Source organism: Podarcis erhardii (assembly GCF_964252035.2).
Source record: "Podarcis erhardii genome assembly, chromosome: 1".
Taxonomy (NCBI): domain Eukaryota; kingdom Metazoa; phylum Chordata; class Lepidosauria; order Squamata; family Lacertidae; genus Podarcis; species Podarcis erhardii.
The window spans coordinates 122,445,697-122,461,613 of NC_138497.1; the positions used below are offsets into that span (position 1 = coordinate 122,445,697).

The 15,917-nt window shown below is 43.2% G+C and overlaps 1 protein-coding gene across 1 annotated transcript in view; it reads left to right on the forward strand.

Annotated features, from left to right (window-relative positions):
- Nucleotides 1-2,221: 2,221 nt before the first annotated feature.
- Nucleotides 2,222-15,917, forward strand: part of ANKAR (ankyrin and armadillo repeat containing) — a 63,113-nt gene continuing 49,417 nt past the window's right edge. The window contains exons 1-6 of the mRNA XM_081850290.1: nt 2,222-2,380; nt 4,245-4,880; nt 5,926-6,363; nt 8,836-8,999; nt 11,058-11,173; nt 14,225-14,402. Of these exons, the coding sequence (XP_081706416.1) occupies nt 4,280-4,880; nt 5,926-6,363; nt 8,836-8,999; nt 11,058-11,173; nt 14,225-14,402 (1,497 nt within the window). The 5' untranslated portion in view covers nt 2,222-2,380; nt 4,245-4,279. The remainder of the gene's footprint in view (nt 2,381-4,244; nt 4,881-5,925; nt 6,364-8,835; nt 9,000-11,057; nt 11,174-14,224; nt 14,403-15,917) is intronic.

A 15,917-nucleotide genomic window follows, 5' to 3' on the forward strand; every position in this document is an offset into this window, starting at 1 on the left:
CAGCTGTGCAAGCCTTTGGGAGGCAGAGATGCAAGAGGGCATCAGAGGAGGGACAGAGGTCAGTGTTGCCCGTGGCACCCCAACCATCCTTCAAGGCACCCCAGGGTGCCACTGGCAGAAAATACTTTTCATTTATGCAGCGGTGGCCGCATGGATGCTATGAGCCCAGAGGTGGAAAGAAGATGAATGTCCCTAGCAGATAAGAATGGCAAACTAAGCTGTTGGACTATGCCGAAATGGCAAAACTGACCGGAACACTCGGGAACCAAGAAGGCAAAAATTTTAAGAAATAATGGAAAAGATTTATAATGTATTTAAGAGACCACTGTAAGCAAATGAAAACTCTAGGATTTTAACAACGCTTGTAAACAAATACATTGGATAACATGGAGACACTTAAAATACGGGTGAAGAAATAAGATGCAGTTGAAAAATATGACGATAGTGTGTATTTGATATTGTTATAATTTTACAGTTGTAAAATCAAATAAAAATTACGAAAACCACTGGCATAAATACTTCTGTGAGTGTAGGAGCATGTACCTGTGTGAAGAAGCCTATAGAGTGGGTGTGCTGAATTTTCCAATAGGACTAAAATTGCTTAGCATCTTTGCTAAAGTATACTGCCTGTAAATTTGGGCAGCCGCCCTCAGGGGCGCTAGAGGAGAAGAGTCTGATGATGGGCAGTTCCATTTTCTTCCTCTTCTCAAGGACATCATAGCTGCTTGCTGTCTTGCTCCCACCAGTTTCCCTTGCATAAGAGGGGAAGGATGGTGTTGTGGCCCGAGATCAGAGTGCATTTTTATTGGGTAGACCCATACTGCAGCTGCACCTGAAATAAAGATATGGTGCAGTTGCTGGCAGAGATGTTGATGTAAATGACAACAAAACTGGTTCAGATGCCAAGAAAACGTCACTAGAATGAATATATCAGCAAAGGTTTGCTGCAGTCATCGTATTGTTCAATGTGGATAATAAATTACTGTTGCAACAGTGATCAGGTGCCAAAATCTCTTTCCAGGTTGTTTGACCCACACTTATCCCTAAACTCCCCACTTGAGCTGGAAGAAAATTATGCAACTGTTGTTTGAAGAGCAGCACAAAGGCAACTGAAAGCAGAGTTAAGAATTCCACTGTAGTAACTACTGTAATTCCAGAAGTAACCTACTAGCTAATGCAAATTCAGTGTGGGCCTTGGGGGGAAACACAAAACAGATCACAAGCTTTTTTGTGCAGATGAATGCAATCTTGAATTCAAGAATTAAAAGCTACTGTTATCATACCATAGGAATAATCACTTTTGGAGGAGAGGGAATCCTGAAATGAAATTAAGATTACTCCCGATTGCAGAAACGTTTCTCTTTAAATTGTTGTAAGTAATCTGAAGAGATTTGTTGATCGTAATAAACTGAATGGTTGTAAAACTGCTCATGGAACATGCTGACCCGAAGTTCTTAATATTTTTAAATGGCAGAACTGGAGTTGTTTTGTAGAACGGATTGCAACGCAGGAGGTGAAATAGGAAGAAATGCCTTGAGGATGAAGGAAATTTGCTTTTTTGTCTAGCATGAGCGGGTTGGCTCCTTGCCGAAAGCTCGGGACTCCTCTGATTTTAATTTCTTGGGAGTAATTTTTCAGCTTGCTAACAACAACAGTGCATTTGTTGACAGAACCACTAAGAATTTGAAGAATAAATACTGACTAGGCCAGGCATAGGCAAACTGCCCTCCAGATGTTTTGAGACTACAATTCCCATCATCCCTGACCACTGGTCCTGTTAGCTAGGGATGATGGGAGTTGTAGTCCGAAAACATCTGGAGGGCAGAGTTTGCCTATGCCTGGACTAGGCTGCCTAGATTAGGCCACGGAAAGTTCTAGTGTGGCCACGATATCCCTCTCTATTTGGAAAGGCAAGCTGTTTGGTGTGAAATAGGGAAGGGGGCAGCCTTTCAGAGTCAGAAATCCCATTGGATGCAGGCAGACAAGCACAGTGAAGTTCCTAGCATACTTATATACTGAACTGTGGAAGGGACACTCAGAAACAGCACATAATACAATCAACGTTGTCTGGGCCCACTGAAGAGCTGTCTGCCCCCACAGAAAAGGTGGAAATTGCCCAGTAAAAATAGTCTTTTTACTGACTCCATCCCACAGGCTCCCTCATTGTTGACTTCCCTCATTGTTCTTTGGTTTCCATGGCTACCACATCTAGTCAGCAGCCTCTCTTCCCACATTGTCTACTACACAACAGCTGAGGGAAACAAAAGTGGGTGCTCCCTAGACCTGGGTCAAGAGACAAGGCCTCACAGTTGCTGGCTGTGGTACCTGCGCAGGCTTGTCTTTTGAATGCACCGTCTGGATTTGGAAAAGCATTTTTCTGGTGATGCTTCTATTTTTCCTTCTGAGATTTTGGCAATATTGCACTTTCCCTCTTAACTACAGCAATCTTCCGTTTCTCTCCCCCTCTACATCAACCTCCCGCAATCCAGAAAACATACAGTTTAGAATGGGTGTTCAAGATCGCAGGTGGTTTTTTCCCTTAAGGCTTTTCAATACCTTCCTGTTCCAGTGTGGGTAGTTTAAAAACAAAAAAACCAGTAACTTTTCCTTTACCCTTACTTTTCAGGTCATGCTTAAATAGAAATGGTGATAATGATGATAATAATAATAATAATAATAATAATAATAATAATAATAATAATAATAATGTGGTAGCTTTCATAAGGGCCCAATTCAAAATGGTGTCAGGGCTAGGATTGTCATAGTTGTTGAGGTATTTTTTGGAGGGGGGGTCAAAGTTGTCAAGCTTTTTAAAGTTTTGCCCCAAGTTGTTGAGACATTTTGGAGGTATTTTTAAGAAAGTTCGCCAAAATCTACAATACTAACATGGCAGTTGCCTTACCTCCAGATTTCCCAGGACATTTTCAGTGATTTCCGCCTGGACGCAGTTTCTGATAGCCAAATCCCAGCTTTCTGGACATATGGCAACCCTAGTCAGGGCAGGATATCTAAGGGGACTTTTTTGTCCCATAAGAAATTGCTTAGTTATTGCAAACTTCTATTATTTATTTACTTATTGCCTGCTATCCACGCTAAGTCCCCAGTGCAGATTACAGCAATTAAAAGGCAATATTAAATATCAAAATTAAAATATTAAAAACAGGGTTTGTTTGTTTGTTTGTTTGTTTGTTTGTTTGTTTAAAAAACCTTACAATCACAGAAATAATGTGGGGCCAAAGCTAAAGAAATGCACCTCTAGATAGGCACTCTTCTTTTGTCCTATTTGAGTGTCCAGCTCCACCTGGCAGTAATTTCTACACATAGCATTGCACACCACACTGGCCCCTTTGCATGCATTGAGGGCATGTCCACCGCAATAATCATAATTTTATTGTTTATATGCCGCCATCTGGCTGGGTTGCCCCAGCCACTCTGGGCAGTTCCCAACAAAGTATTAAAAGCAGGGCTGTCTTAAGCATATGCAGTGCTGGGGTGCAAAGATCCACCCAGGGCACACACCCACCCCCCAGGTTGCCCAGTCCCAGGTGAGCAGGAAGGCGGAGCCGGCCGGCCGCCTCAGCATCTCACAGCCTTGGTCGTGCCCAAACTCGCGGCACAGAGCCACCTGCAGCAGAAAAGCCCCTCGCGGCACTCCGACTGATGGGCGGGCTCTTCCCCAGACTCAACTCTTGGGCCCCGGACTCTCGGCCTGGCGCCCCTGAGAGCCCGGTTCCCGGATGCCCCGCACCCCTAGCGCCTTTAGCTAAGACGGCCCTGATCAAAAGCACAATAAAACGTCAACCATTAAAAACCTTCCCTAAATAGGGCTGCCTTCAGATGTCTTCTAAAAGTTGTATAGTTATCTATCTCCTTGACATCTGATGGGAGGATGTTCCACTGGGTGGGTGCCACTACCAAGAAGGCCCTCTGCCTGGCTTCACATCTCAGAGTGAGGGAACTGCCAGAAGGCCCTCAGAGGAGGACCTCAGTATCCGGGCTGGACGATGGAGGTGGAGACACTCCTTCAGGCATACTGGCCTGAGGCAGTTTAGGGCTTTAAAGGTCAACACCAACACTTTGAATTGTGCTCGGAAATGTGCCTTGTTAAAGGTCAAGGAATACACTACTTAGGCTCTGTGTTTTAGTCCTATCTTCACAGGAATATTTCTGTTCCAACAACCCATAAACCACTTGATTAACTAATGTGCATTACATATTCTCTCTCCCTCTTTTTTTTTTTTAAGTATTTAGGAAACAATAGAACAGAAAAAGAGGCAATATGATGCTGAGACCACTGAAAAAGCAAGTGCTTAGGAATGAGCAAGCAGATGAGGCAACTTATTTAGCTCACCTAGCTGCGCAGAGAAACGCAAGTGCCTTCTTTGAGAAGTACGAGCGAAGCGAGCTTCAGGAACTACTGACCACTTCGTTTTGTAGCTGGCTGGCAACCAAAGATAACTTGCGCCAAACGTTGGACCTCCCCACTGGGCTGCTGAGACAAATGAAAAGCATAAATGTCCCAACGGCTATTTTTCTAACACCCGTGGAGCCCGACTTAGAGCTGGACTGCAGAGAAATCCATCAGATCATCAGAGAGTTGTCTGTTGGGATTTACTGTCTGAACCAAATTCCGTCCATCAGTTTGGATGCTAATTACGACCAAAGTACTTCTTGCTCCCTCCCTCCAGCATACTTTGACACGCGAATCGGACAAATGTTGATCACCGTGGATTACATGCTGAAAGCCTTGTGGCATGGGGCATACATGCCCAAAGAAAAACGTGTCAGATTCTCTGAACTGTGGCGTTCTAGCATGGATATTGACGCAGACGGCATCCCTCAAACAGAAAGAACTGCCTGTGCAGAGTTCTGTCAAGCTGGTAAGATAGGGTTGCCATATTTCAGGAGGTGAAAATCCAAAGCCCGGACAAAAAAGTTGCTGCCTAAAGTAGAAAATTGTACCTACTCATACTAGTTATAAGCTCTGTGGCACAGATGAGGAGCATCCAAATTCTTATCTGCATTGGCAACACCCACCAAAGGGCGCCTTGGAATACTGCTTGCTAAATTTGGGTGCCTGTATTTAAAACAGAAGTAAATGGGAATTTAATAGTTTCCAAATTTCTTCTTGACGAAAATCAGCACTATTTCTCTAGAAACAGAGGTTCCAGAACTCCCCATGAATGCCTCCCTTGTTCTCTTATAATGGCAATGGCGCCCATCTGAGAGGTGCCAGAACTGAATTCTGGTGAGTTCCAGCTGAAAAAAAGCCCTGACAAAAATTAAAGTAAGGATGAGTAAGGAGTTCTCTTGACGTGCAAGGTTATTCTGTATGATTTAAAAAGCCACTTCTGTGAACTTTTATTTGTGTTAGATTTTTTTTACATACTAATTACAGTTGTTTCACTTGCGCGCATATATATATATACATGTGTGTGTGTGTATACATGTAGGTAAAAAGGTATGCGGGTGGCGCTGTGGTCTAAACCACTGAGTCTCTTGGGCTTGTCAATCAGAAGGTTGGTGGTTCGAATCCCCACAATGGAGTGAGCTCCCATTGCTCTGTCCCAGCTCCTGCTAACCTAGCAGTTCGAAAGCACGTCAGTGCGAGTAGATAAATAGGTACCGTTGCGGCAGGAAGCTAAACGGCGTTTCCATGCGCTCTGGTTTCCATCACAGTGTTCCGTTGTGCCAGAAGCAGTTTAGTCATGCTGGCCACATAACCCGGAAAGCCATCTGTGGACAAACGCCAGCTCCCTTGGCCTGAAAGCGAGATGAGCGCCGCAACCCCATAGTCGCCTTTGACTGGACTTAACTGTCTGGTCCTTATCCATGTAGGAAAGGGAATATCTGTACTGTAGTTTAACCGATCTGTTTTTATTTCATATATTTATATATCTTTTTGTGTACATATGTATGATATAGGTCTAATGGATATTTCAAAAGAACCAGATTTCCAAGGAATCTATGAGGAAAACCTGAATGAAGATCCAACGTATGACCCTAACAGTCCAGAGGAAAAAGCATTCTTTATGCAGTTTGCAGACTACATATTTCTCAAGCTGACTTTTGCCACCACAGAGGTTCAGCAGTATGAAAATGTGTTCAAGTTTGATGCAGCATACAACCTTTGTAATGCAATAAGGATGACTGAGGACAGCCTCAGTATGCATGGATACCAGAGGCTGCAGCAGAGGCTAGCTCTTCAACAAAAACTTGTGAAGAAATACCTAGAAAAAAAGGTCGAGATCCGGAAAAACATTGCATATCTAAAGCTAATGAGTTTTCTTATTCCATTTATTATCAATTTAAAAAGGAAAAATAAAATCCCAAATTTAAGTCGGCTTCTTCAGCCATATTCAGGTAAGACTATGTTCTATCCTTTCGCAGAGAGGTTGCTTTTAATCCATGAACAAGTTATAGGCCATATCTGTAAGAACAATCCCCTTAGGTAAAGGTAAAGGTAAAGGTAAAGGTAAAGGTAAAGGTAAAGGTAAAGGTAAAGGTAAAGGTAAAGGTAAAGGTAAAGGTAAAGGTAAAGGGACCCCTGGCCATTAGGTCCAGTTGTGACCGACTTTGGGGTTGCGGAGCTCATCTCGCTTTATTGGCCGAGGGAGCCGACATACAGCTTCCAGGTCATGTGGCCAGCATGACTATGCTGCTTCTGGAGAACCAGAGCAGCGCACGGAAATGCCGTTTACCTTCCCACTGGAGCGGTACCTATTTATCTACTTGCACTTTGACGTGCTTTCAGACTGTTAGGTTGGCGGGAGAAGGGACTGAGCAACGGGAGCTCACCCCGTCGCGGGGATTTGAACTGCCGACCTTCTGATCAGCAAGCCCTATGCTCTGTGGTTTAACCCACAGTGCCACCCGTGTCCCTTTACGAGCCCCTTACCAGTTGTCTAAAATGGTACAGTCCTGATTCAGGTTTAACTATTGAGAACTAGAACCGCTTTTTTAAAACAAACAAAAAACTTTACAATCAGTCCAACCAGCAATGATACATCACACACAATCCACATTAGACAACAGTAGCAAAAATGCAAGGAACGCTTAGTAAACAAAAACAAAAAGCCAGCCAGTCGACATGACATGCTTGTATACCCTGCAATGGACTAAAACAAATGATATTTTGTTTTAACAAAAGCATACAAGAGGCAATGCACCTGAAACGTACCCTCCAACAAGGGACATCCTTTTCCATAATAATAATTCTACTATTTATTAACCAGGCAGAGGGCCTTCTCGATAGTGGTGCCTGCCCTGTGGAATGCCCTCCCATCAGATGTCAAGGAAATAAGCAACTATCTTACTTTTAAAAGACATCTGAAGGCAGCCCTGTTTAGGAAAGTTTTTAATGTTTAATGCTGTACAGTGGTGCCTCGCAAGACAAATGCCTCGCAAGACGAAAAACTCACTAGACAAAAGAGTTTTCCATTTTTTTAGTCGTTCCGCAAGATGAATTTCCCTATGGGCTTGCTTCGCAAGACGAAACGTCTTGCGAGTTCTTCCGAGTTTGTTTCCTTTTTCTTAAAGCCGCTAAGCCTCTAAGCCGCTAATAGCCACTAAGCCGCTAATAGCCGTGCTTTGCAAGACGAAAAAAACGCAAGACGAAGAGACTCGCGGAACGGATTAATTTCGTCTTGCGAGGCACCACTGTATTGTGTTTTTAATATTCGGTTGAGAGCTGCCCAGAGTGGCTGGGGAAACCCAGCCAGATGGGCAGGGTAGAAATAATAAATTATTATACCCCACCCATCTGACTGCCTTGCTCCAGTCACTCTGGGCAGCTTCCAACGTATATAAAAATATATAAAAACATAAAACATTAAAAAACACTTCCCTATACAGGGATTTCTTCGGATGGCTCAGGGGCTGGATAACTCCAGATCCTCAAACATTTCTCTGTTGACAATAGGGACATCCTAAGGAAAAGCAGGACATTCCAAGATCAGATCAGAAACTGGGACAGTTTTCTGTAAATCCAGGACTGTACCTTGAAAATAGGGACACTTGGAGGGTCTGCTAAAATTAAGACACCAGACTCCCTCCAAATGAATGAATAACAGTTGATTGGGGTTCCATGTGGCAAGAATTAATAAAGGAAATAAAAGGGAACCAGTCACCATGGAATTTGTTCCTAATGAACAAGAACTGGAACTACTTCTTAATCCAAAATGTCAGTCTTAATGTCAAAAGAGTACACTATGGCTCTATCTCCACCATACATTTAAAGCAATATTATACCACTTCAGATAGCCATGGTTTTCCCCAAAGAATAATCAGAATTGTAGTTTGTGAAGGGTTTTGTGAGGAGACCCACGTTTCTCTCATGGAGATACAGAGTGGTTTAACAATCAACTCTTCCCAGGGAACTCTTACGTAGCATACTCTTTTTGTTAAGTTGTGGGTGAACATATCAGACGGCACAGCGATTCTTCAAACAGCTCTTGTTTATTCACAGGCCAGGACAGAACTGAACTGAAGGGCTCAATCAGTCTGCTTATATAGAGCTCCAGTACCATGTTACTGTAACAACTTTCTAAAACTATCCAATCACTGAACGTCACTTTTGATCCTTCATTTGCATAACTATCTATACAGTATCCCCCTGCTGGCCCAGGGTGAGAACTTCAGTACATAACACTTTTGACACCAACCAGTCCTTATTGTGTGATGAAACTACGGGAAATCTGCATTTTTGAAAGTGCTGCTTAAAGTTTGGGCATATAATTTTATATTATTACTAATGTCATTCATTCATGTCATTCGCTAAGAGCAGTGGCAGCTGCCTTCTCCTCTGTGTTAAAAACCAGTTCTTCCTTTTTGTAGACGATAAAGTCAAAACGGAACGTGAGCTGCCTCCAATTTTGCTCGGACCAGATTTTAAGTGCCAGCATTTTGTATACACCCAGAATCAGTATTTCCATCTCCACGGTGGCATTGAATATGATGTTGGTACTCCTTCAGTTGAAGACCTTTCAGATGAGATTAAGGTACTAAATCAGAATTTTCGAAATAATTTAGCCCGCGATAAGGAGAGATTGTAGGGGTTGGGGATTTACAGCATACACACTATACCTTTTAAAGCTCATTCGAAGCAGAGTCTCCCTCAAAAGAATTCTGGGCACTGTAGATAATGTTAAGATTTGCTGGGAAATGTAAATCTGTGACAGGTAAAGCTACAGTGCTCAGAATTCTTTGAGGGAAAGAATTTGCTTCAAATGTGCTTTAAAGATGTAGCGTGGACACCGCCTTAAGTCTCCTTACCACAGAAACTCTTCCTACCACTAGCTGGGTCTGGTTCAGCAGCTACAACCTCTCCAGAAGACAGGCCGTCTAACCAGTCATCTATGCGCTGGTACCTCTTTTTCAGATTTCTGTAAAATGTTCCATCTGGGGCCACCTTTGAAGCTGGTTTGAATGCTTCCCTTGTTCAGATTGTACCTCAGAAAAATGTCAGAACGGATCGGCTAGTTGCCAATTCACTTTGGAGCCTGCTTGAAAGTACTAGTGATCCCTTTTAAATCCCTAAGTATACCTGAAGGAGCGTCTCCACTGCCATCGTTCTGCCCAGACACTGAGGTCCAGCGCCGAGGGCCTTCTGGCGGTTCCCTCACTGCGAGAAGTGAAGTTACAGGGAACCAGGCAGAGGGCTTTCTCGGTAGTGGAATGCCCTCCCATCAGATGTCAAGGAGATAAATAACTATGCAACATTTAGAAGATATCTGATGGCAGCTCTGTTTAGGGAAGGTTTTTAATGGTTGGTGTTTTATTGTGCTTTTAATACTTTGTTGGGAGCTGCCCAGAGTCAGATAGGCAGCATATAAACAATAAAATAAAGATTATTGTGGGGGCCTTCTCTCAATGCATGCAGAGGGGCCAGGGTGATGTGCAACGGTACATGTAGAAATTACTGCCAGTTAAAGCGGGACACTCAAATAGGACAAAAGAAGAGTGCCTATCTAGAGTTGCATTTCTTTACCCAGGGGGTATAAATGAATTATTATTATTATTATTATTATTATTATTATTATTATTACTATTATTAGCACCTAGGATGGGTGAAAGGAACAGCTTCTCCTATATCAAACAGCCTGTACTTTGAAGCAATCCACCGAGGCCCATTTCTCTGCACCTTCCTTGTTATATTTTGGCATTTGGCAAGTAGAGAAGGGCCTTTTGTTGTGGTGGCCCCATGATGGAAAACATGCACATCCTCTCCTGCTAGCAACTTTACATTCTTTCAGGCATTAAGCAAAACAAAAACAAAAAAACACCTCTCAGAGATTTGAAGGGACTCTCTAAGCATTTTAAACCTTTTAGATCTGAGTACCATTTTGTCTGCTAGTTTTTTATGATTATTGTTATTGTTTATTGCAATTAATTGCTTTCAGTATCAGCATTGTAAACTCCCCTGGTGTCATTCTCAAGCAAAGGCAGTATAAAAAATATTTAAAGTGCATAAATAATTATTAAATGACACCATGAAAGGTAAATTGTAGGGAGTGATTGTCAGCTTCCTTTTACTCAGAGCAGATCCATTGAAATTAATGGATCTAACTTAGTCGTGATCATGAATGCCAATGAGTCTGAGCAAAATTTAGTTTAATACCACCCTTCAGTTCTGATTTGTTTCAAGAAAATGTATTTTACAAGGGAATACATTTATTTTTATCTGTATTATTTTATTTTAACAAGCATTTACTTTGAAGAAATTCAGCATGTAATCACTTGACGGTAGCAAGAACAGGACTGTTGTAGAACTGTAACCTCACATGTTATGGGTTGGAAGTCAAATAACTTTGGTTCTTTGATTTTATGAAACTAAAAACCTGTTTCCACCATGTGCCCAGACAGGATTTGAACTTCTGTTTCTCTACCCATTGGGTTTTTGAGCTCTTCTCAGCTCTTAGCAGATTTTGAGCCTGCATATTTTACTGAAAATTGACAAGATGCTTTAACTACTTAAAGCAGTGTTTGGCCTTGATACAGGAAGTTTTAAAGGCTTTGCAGGCATAAATAGGGTCTGTTGTTTTTAACATTAATTATAGGCTGCCTATGACGAAATGCATACATGTGCAGCAAATCACCTCGCTCAACTGTTGGACCCAGATGCACCCTATAGAGAACATTACCCCATACCAATAATGGATTTTCAAGGCAAGAGGTAAAGAGCATGTGAGATGCTTTTGATTGAGTTTTTGGAAACGTAACACTAGTTAATGGTTGAGAGTCAAAAACTGGCTCATACCTAAGTGCCAGTAAATACTTGTGTACGTGCAGCAGATGTTACAGTACAGTGGTGCCCCGCAAGACGAATGCCCCGCAAGACGAAAAACCCGCAAGACGAAAGGGTTTTCCGTTTTTCGAGGCGCTTCGCAAGACGAATTTCTCTATGGGCTTGCCGCTTTGCCGCTAAGCCACTAATAGCGCTAATCCGCTAAGCCGCTAATAGGGTTGCTTCGCAAGACGAAAAAACCGCAAGACGAAGAGACTCGCGGAACGGATTCTTTTCGTCTTGCGAGGCACCACTGTATGCAAAATAATAATAGATTAGAAATAAGTTTGCTTAAAAGACATACTGACGACTGAGCACGGATGTTTATTATTTATTCATCGAGATTTTTTAATCTGAATGCAGAACTGAACTTTGCTGCTTTTAAAAAACAAATTATTTTGACCATAGCTCATTGTCCACTGTGCATTATCATAAAGGGAATCCAGTCACGTAGTGAAAATCTTGTAGATGGAATCCAGTCTGGCATAAAGCATGACACAACCATATTTTCTGTGCTTCCTCTTAGTCCTTTAGTCTAAACTAGGCATAGGCAAACTTGGCCCTCCAGATGTTTTGAGACTACAATTCCCATCATCCCTGACCACGGGTCCTGTTAGGGATCATGGGAGTTGTAGTCCCAAAACATCTGGAGGGCCAAGTTTGCCTACAGTGCACTTCTACTCTATCAAATGTTTCCACCCCACCCCCCGGACCCCAGCACCACCTTTGTTCCATCTTTTATGCCTAGGTTCTATTCTTTCAGGCTTAGGGAGACATAACAGAGAACTTTACAGTGCCCAGATACTAAAAGGTAAAGGTAAAGGGACCCCTGATCATTAGGATCGACTCTGGGGTTACGGCACTCATCTTGCTTTATTGGCCAAGGGAGCCAGCGTACAGCTTCCGGGTCATGTGGCCAGCATGACTAAGCATAGCTGTCAACGTTTCCCTTTTTTTAAGGGAAATTCCCTTATTCCGAATAGGATTTCCCTTAAAAAAAGGGAAAAGTTGACAGCTATGTGACTAAGCCGCTTCTGGCGAACCAGAGCAGTGCACGGAAACGCCATTTACCTTCCCACCGGAGCAGTACCTATTTATCTACTTGCACTTTGACATGCTAGGTTGGCAGGAGCTGGGACCGAGCAACGGGAGCTCACCCCGTCGAGCAGATTCGAACTGCCAAGTCCTAGGCTCTGTGGTTTAGACCACAGCGCCACCCGCATCCGTTTTGCCCAGGTACTAGAGCAATGTTAAAAGGATACTACAGTGGTACCTTGGTTCTCAAACTTAATCCATTCCGGAAGTCTGTTCCAAAACCAAAGCGTTCCAAAACCAAGGCGCGCTTTCCCATAGAAAGTAATGCAAAATGGATCAATCCGTTCCAGACTTTTAAAAACAACCGCTAAAACAGCAATTTAACATGAATTTTACTATCTAATGAGATCATTGATCCATAAAACGAAAACAACAAACAATGTACTGCAGTCACACAATCAATCAATCAATCAGTAGCTGAACTGGGTTCCACACAGTCACAAAAACAAAACAAAAAGAGATGCAAAACCAAAAACACAAAATAAATAGCAAAAACAGACAGACCTCAGCATAACACTCAAAACAGAAGCCTAACACTCAAAACGGAGCACATTCGGTTCCGAAAAAAAGTTCCCAAACCAGAACACTTACTCCTGGGTTTGCAGTGTTTGGGTTCCAAGTTGTTTGAGTACCAAGGCATTTGAGAACCAAGGTACCACTGTACAAATAGTGTGGTGCAGTGGGTTGAGCGTTGGGCTAGGATGATAAACTGACACTTTACCCATGAAGCTCACTGGGGGACCTTGGACCAGTCACACTCTCTTATCCAAACAACCAGGGTTGTTGCAAGGATAATGTTTGGGGAGGGTATGCTGCTGTATGCCATCCTGAGCTACTTAGAGGAAAGGCAGGATTAAAATGAATTATAATGGTATGCCATGGTCCAATTTAGACAGGTGTACACAACCTGCAGTCCACTGAGCTAAATGCAGCTACTACTGCTTGATTTTTTTTAATAAAGTCCTATACATAAGAACCTGCTGAACCAGGTCAAAGTTGTCCACCTAGTCCAGTATCCTGTTCTCACAGTGGCTAACCAGATACCCATGGGAAGCCTGTAAACAGAACATGAGTGCAACAGCACTTGTGTCTCCCGGCAACTGATTTTGGTGACTGGGGGCGGCCGCCGAGACCATATAACACCGGTCTTGAAAGACCTACATTGGCTCCCAGTACGTTTCCGAGCACAATTCAAAGTGTTGGTGCTGACCTTTAAAGCCCTAAACGGCCTCGGTCCAGTATACCTGAAGGAGCGTCTCCACCCCCATCGTTCTGCCCGGATGCTGAGGTCCAGCGCTGAGGGCCTTCTGGCGGTTACCTCATTGCGAGAAGCAAAGCTACAGGGAACCAGGCAGAGGGCCTTCTCGGTAGTGGCGCCCGCCCTGTGGAATGCCCTTCCAGCAGATGTCAAAGCGATAAACAACTACCTGACATTCAGAAGACATGTTAAGGCAGCCCTGTTCAGGGAAGTTTTTAACGTGTGATATTTTACTGTATTTTTGGTTTCTATGGAAGCCGCCCAGAGTGGCTGGGGGGGGCCCAGCCACATGGGCGGGGTATAAATAATAAATAATTATTATATATTATTATTTTGTGTATTGTGGCCTGTCTAGTGTTTAACCACAATCCCAATTTTGCAGTCTCAGAGACAGCAATAAATATATATTTATAAGCCCCTGGTGGACCACCATATTAAGCGATTGGGATGTCTTTGATTTGGTGGGTCAGAAGATTCTCAGGCTCACTTTACAGGCATTGTGAAATATAGGCTACAAAATAATGTGTTAAAATATTCCAGTTTCTACTGTGCGTGTGTGTGTTCCCCCCACCCCCTGCATTTTCCAGCTATTATGTAATCGGGATCGAACTTGAACCATTTTATCTGCTTTTTAAGAGCCAGTGGTGGGGAGCCATAAACGAAGTAGTAAGCACACTTAAACCCAAAAGGCTCCCATTAACTGATATTCAAGCAATGGACCAATTCAAGAAAAGATTTGGCTATAAGAAGGCTATTAAATGCAAGGTATGGTTTTTGTTTTTTTTAAGGGAATGGACCCTGTGAGGTCCACCACATTTATTGTCATCTTCCTTTAAACAGCGCTTTCAGAACAGTTTTGCTCCTCTCCCTCTGTCGCTCAAAATCATGCTTCATTCGAGTTAGAGCAGCCTTTGTGGATGGAGTCAACCCGCCTGCCCTGCTTCTCAGGCCAGGTGGGAAATTTAAGGTTTCCAACCACCCTGTATGAAGCATAGGTTCCCACAAGGCAAGAAACAACGATAACAGCAAGAACATTTATTGAACTAATAGAATTGAACAGCAGGGGCAAACAACTGCTTATATACATTTCTGAAGGCCTGGGCCGCTCCCGCTCCCAACGTGATTGGCTATCTAAACTTCCAAGCTGTGAATCATGACTCAGAGTTTAAGGGCCAATGGCAGAGGCCCAAATCCTGAAATGTTCTGTGATTGGATATCATGTATTGAATCAGAACACAGGAGCTCAAAATCCTTAGTCCAGACTCAAGCTCAGGCAAACACAGAACACTGAATACATAACACTGTATAATACAGGATCGTCCCATATGATAGTGCAAAATACTATGTCCTGTGCTGATTCAATGCAGGATGCAGTTTGTCCCGTATTTCCACTCCCCTGCCCCCCCTTTCTCTCTGCCAAGTTAGGGCTCCTCTCCAAATCTATCTATGTGAAAGGGTGTGTGAAAAGTCATATATTTAAGCTACGGGTAGCAAAGCTCAGACAGATTTACAAATTCATGCATATCTGTCTCTGTGCATGTGACAAATTCCAGAGAGGCCATCCTGTTAGGCTGCCACAGATTGTAATGGATTGCTTGAGTTATGCACCAGGTGGAAAAGAAAATCGCTCCAATGCCTCTCTCTGCCCCACCCTACCCTGCCCAGTATTTTGCCAGAACAAAGGTGGCAACCTTAGTGGAAATGGCCCAAACAGCCCATTCTCCATTACTTCCCTATTTATCAGACTCCTTGCCGCTTGCCTTTGAGCTTTCTTCTCTGCTATCCTCAGTGAACGCCTGGTTTTGGGGGCGGGTACGTTTTCTGGGAGACACTCCAGTGACAGCGGCTCATTCAACTGCTGCTCAAGCTTTGCCGGTTGAATGCTTTCAAAGTCGTCCTCCTCATCTCCCATCATCTCCCAACTTTTGCCCTCATCTTCCTCTGGAATGTGCCTTCTACCAAACCACTACCGGAATATGAGGCCTCTCCCTCCGATAACAGGACTCTCATGAAGAGTTCGGCAGCAGTCCTGTATCTCAGCGACTCATATCTGCTCACATGAGCATGCAAACAGCAGAGTAAACGAAACCTTGGCTGCGGAAGTATGTAGCATTGCTAATTTTATTGCTATACATCAAATCAAACCAAATCATAATAAGGAAAATAACAACAGCGTGAGGAGCAGTTCACACAAACATCCTGTCTGTCTGGGAGACAGAACAAAGAGCCTAAAACAAAAGCACAGAGAACGGAAATGCGGTGCTGTTGCAGGTGAGCGTG